This window comes from Etheostoma spectabile, chromosome 9 (genome assembly GCF_008692095.1).
Source record: "Etheostoma spectabile isolate EspeVRDwgs_2016 chromosome 9, UIUC_Espe_1.0, whole genome shotgun sequence".
In the NCBI taxonomy this organism is placed as follows: domain Eukaryota; kingdom Metazoa; phylum Chordata; class Actinopteri; order Perciformes; family Percidae; genus Etheostoma; species Etheostoma spectabile.
Window position 1 is genome coordinate 19,339,060 of NC_045741.1, and position 4,746 is coordinate 19,343,805.

Consider the following 4,746-nt stretch of genomic DNA (forward strand, 5'->3'; position numbering starts at 1 on the left):
GGAGAATGAGAGTAAAAGAGTGAGATAAGAGAATAAGAGAGACAAAGCCACGATAGAAAGACAGACAAAGAGATAAAGAGAGGGAATGGAAGAGAGAAAAGTTAGGGGTGGCAGCACAGGAAGCTCCCTTCTCTGACTTTTCTGAGGGTTTCTTTGCCGCTCTGCCTTTGAGGCCTCGCTTGTGTCACATTAAGATCATCCATATGAGGATCTGAGACGAGCCTTTGATGTTCTTTGTGCATACACAAACAGGAGAGTGGAGTGCTCCTTTGACAACTGCCAACTCTACGGAAATATCTTTTGTATTCACAGTCTCTGGCATGCTAGGGACAATGTTATCATCAGAGGGTGCAGCACAAACTGGTGAATAATTTAATTCACCTGTTCATATTTCATCACTGAATACATTAAATGGATTTTTTTCCTGCAAATACTTACTCTAAAATGTTGAGGAAAATATGTCCATGCTTTTTTTGCTGGTGGTGGACAAAATAACTCAAATGCCTAACAGTGTAGGCTTAGAAAAAGTGGTGCTCTTGAACAACTTTGTATGTGTAGATGGGTATTGTAACATTATTTGAGAAGGAAAAGTGTCTTGTTCTTTTAACAATTAAAGTGGTTGAGAGCCATTTCCTATAGAGATTCAAAGTACATACAGTGAGTGTTGTGGCTGTGGACAACAGACTCTGAAATGTGTTAAAAATGAGAAGAGAGGATTTTCCCTTTTTTGAAATATATATGATGTAACCCTGTCTGTGCACCAGGATCCAAAAACTTTGTATTCCTGGTCTGTAAATTTAACTGTTGAAAACTTGAATAAGCCTTAGGGCCTTTTTAAGGTGTTTTTATGTGGTTTGATAATTTTTGTGTTTTGAGCATCCCTGATATAATAGGCCCATTATACTTTCATGATCAAGAACTCAAGAAATGGAGGCTTTGTAAACTCAAACCCATCTGAAAAGATTGAAAGAAGAGAGTCAATCTCAAAAAAGAGAGAAGAAGATTGCATCACATCCCACAACCTGTTCCAGTGCTTACGGGTCAATCACCTCCTCATACAATTGCATGTGCCTTTGTGTGATGGCTTTCTTATCAAGCTTTTTTTTAAATGATTTAACCCATAAATTACTAGCTTTGTTAAGCTCACAATGTACAATTTGTTCTTGGGCTGTGTCACAGAAGTTTCAATGCGGTTTTGTGTTTTTCTCCTCAAGGGCCCTTTGTACTGTAGTTGTTATGACTGCTTTATCTACTGTTGGTAGAGTGTTGGTTGCAAAGTATCTCTTCAAATACATATGAAGTTCACCAACCCTGACCAGGAGGGTCAAATACAGCCAGAGGCTCAAACCATCTACCCAAGATCTAACCCCCTCTGTGCAGGCAACCTGACCAACTAGAATAAGTTGCTAGTGCACTGACATGGACATGAACCCTCACTGGCTTCACACCACTGAGTAATTGGGTTTGTTGGAACTGCTGGTCCCACTGCCTCAGGATGGAACCTGGATTTTTGCCTTGATGGGCCAGTGTTCTGTGAAAATGTAGTCTTAGTTTTGGGGTGTTACACAAATAACCTAATCTTGCAGTCTATCTGGTTCCTATGTAAGGATCATGTTCTTTGATTTTTCAAGTGCATTAACACCATCCAGCCCCTCATGCTGAGAGACAAGCTTGTAAGTATAGGGGTGGCCCCCTGACCACCTGGATAATGGACTACTTAACATCAAGGCTGCAGTTTGTCAAGGTGGGGAAGTGTGTTTCTGGGTTGCTAGAATGCAGTATGGGGGCTCCACAGGGGATGGTTCTGGCTCCGTTTCTGTACAACTCTGAGTCCTGCCACATTCAGAAGTGATGATACGGCTGTTGTGGCATGTGTGAGAAGTGGACGGGAGGAGGAGTTTAGGGTACATGCAAAAGGAACTGACGTCTCCTGAACACCACCAAGACTAAGACATGTTTTATCAGACTGTGGTGGCAAGTAGACAAGAAAAGGCAACTCAACAAACTGGTCAAAAAGGCCAGCTCAGTGCTGGGGAGAAGACTAGACTCATTAAGAACTGTGGTGGAGGGGCGTTCTACCAACCCTTATAGAACTGGCTCAGGTCAGCTCTTAATTATGCTGTTAAAGTTTTAGAATGCTGGGGGACTTACTTCCTTTGACAAACTGAGTTCCTCTCTCCTCTCCCTTTTCATCTGTATGCATCCATGTCCCAGAAATACTTGTTACTAAAATAGCTCTGGGGAGCGTATTCCCCAGAGCCCTTATGTTTTCTGTCGCCCAGCAGTTTTCCTTGGATTAGGGAGGCACCTAAATCATGGTTGCAGCTGTTGCCGTGGTCCTGCTCCGTGCCTTGCTATGCCCTGCTACACCTTGCTATGCTCTGCATTGGCTTGCTACGTCATGCTACAACCTCTGACGCCCTGCAGTGCCCAGCTACACCATGAACTACTACAACTACTATTTCTAGTCATAGTTCCATTATCTTTATTGTGACTATTATTGCCACTGGTCATTACACCCCTAACCGGCATTGTCGGACACCGCCTACCAAGAGCCTGGGTCTGTCCGAGGTTTTTCCCTAAAAGGGAGTTTTTCCTCACCACTGTTGCACTAAATGCTTGCTCTTGGGGGAATTACTCGAATTGTTGGGTCTTTGTAAATTATAGAGTGTGTTCTAAGTGTCTTGAGTTAACTCTTGTTATGATTTGATACTATTAATAAAATTGAATTGATTTTGAGATCCTTTGTCCCTTCAGCCACCAGGCTTTTGAACACCACCTACGGGGGTGGGGGGGCCCTATTCTATTCTATTGCTGATGAACCAGCAGTATGGCCTCTGAATATTTGGCCTCTTTTGATGACTGTTAGATGCCTCATTGCGTGTTTCTCGTATTTGTCCAGTGCACATGCAGATGTAGACTTTAAAAGCAGACACACACCACACACCCACTCCCACATACAGACTTTGCAATCACAAAAGACAATCAACATTCACAAAACTGATGACTAGAAAATGAGGAACCACTTCTACTGGTGATGTGTGGGCCCCCAGTTGCATCACTTTAGCTTTTTATATGTATACCAAGAATGGTGCAGCAAACTTGAAAACACTTCTCAAGGGCACAAACCCCCACTGACATCCACAACACTCTTTCAGCCCTCTCACTCTCCACCACTCCAGTTAGCCACAAGCAGATATAATGACAACTTACGAATGAGAGGCACACTGGCATTAGCCGTCCCTAGCTTGTTGGAGGCAACGCATGTGTAGTTCCCGTAACGATCCTCGGTCATGTTGGTCACTGTAAGAACTGATCTGGAGCTGAGGCTCTTGATGTCGATGCCTTGACCCTTGATAATCCTGTAAAAAGAACACAATCACAAAAAATGAAGCTTGCAATTCTCACCCATACACAAAGTGTCAGGGGGCGGAAGAGCATGAGTCAAAGACGGTACAAATGTTTGTCATCCTTTAGTGGATCTTCAGATTGTACAGCACTTCATCACCCTCTTCAACACATCTATCTATTCCTTGGTCTGTCACGTCTGCCTTGGAGAGCTTCTTTGAAGGACTGAGAGGGGAGAGAAATGACCCAGAGATCAACCAGCTGGGTGCCACTTGACATGTTGTTCATCGCTGTGTTGCAGGTGCAGGAGGATTATAATAAATCTTATTCCAGTTGTGCCTGGCATCTGTGCTGTGACATTGACAAATGTTTAATTGTTTACTTTGGTGGTCGTGATGATCTTTAACAGCCTGTAGAGATTAAAATTCCGTCTATAACAGCATATGCTGTGCATCCTGATTGTGAGATTATTGTAGATATTAAAACTGAGTTTGTTTTCATCTGTGCGGTTCCTGTTACTGCTACAGTTTCACATCTGGCATTATAAACCATAAAATAAATTCTCCACAGTCTTTCCTTCTTGGCCTTGCTGCTGCTCCCACGGCAACCTCCACAAATGTTAGCTCAACATTCACTGATAATCTCGGCGGGAATCTCGCCTCTTTGCTAGTTAAACATCAAACTAGTCAAGGCTCCCCTCTGTCATGGGGAAATAAACACCCCCCACCCCTGTATACGCACACATAAACACTCACCCACTCCCATTGAAGAATGAAAGCAGTGACACATCAGGAGAAAGATTTGGTTGTCTAAACTGTTACACAACTTATGATTGAGACAAACTGGCAGCAGTGCTACACTGGTAGTTTGGCTGCAATCAACACAGAGCCAAAATTAGAAGTGACCTCACACAGTAAATGGGCACTGGAGTAGTCACAGTCAGTGTTAATGTTGTACAGACGCTACACATGTTCTTTGCTTAAGTCCTCCTTCTAATGTCCTTTTTATGATGAGGATTGAATGAAGAAATCGCCATTCAGCCATGTAAGAAGTCGCAAAAGGATTTAAGTCCTTGAATTAAGTAAAGACTAGAATCATGTCAACTTGCCTCCTTAGCAATTTGAATAAATTGAATCCACCCCATAATTACAATTAGCACAGTGTGAGCTGATGATTGAAATTGTGCTCACCAGGAGTAGTTAAATGATGGGTAATGGGAGTAATTTGGTTTTTAAATTCAAGAACTGACACTTGAATCTAGACTGATTGATGTATGTGCCGCAAATGATTTAAGCCAGTTGCCAGCAAACATTTTATCAGGATGCAAGGTGAGGACAAGGCACAAATGACTCTTGCAGGAACATTTATGTGGGCTCTCCCCGGAAGACCAATAGCAGA

General features: G+C 42.8%; 1 protein-coding gene across 3 annotated transcripts in view; it reads right to left on the reverse strand.

Moving 5' to 3' along the window:
• negr1 (neuronal growth regulator 1) overlaps window positions 1-4,746 on the reverse strand; it is a 170,538-nt gene that overhangs the window by 41,302 nt on the left and 124,490 nt on the right. For all 3 annotated transcript variants that reach the window (XR_004333423.1, XM_032525520.1, XM_032525521.1), the window contains exon 6: window positions 3,214-3,362. Coding sequence is in view for 2 of the 3 variants with exons in the window: in XM_032525520.1 (XP_032381411.1) it covers window positions 3,214-3,362 (149 nt within the window). In the remaining variant the exon portion in view is untranslated. The remainder of the gene's footprint in view (window positions 1-3,213; window positions 3,363-4,746) is intronic.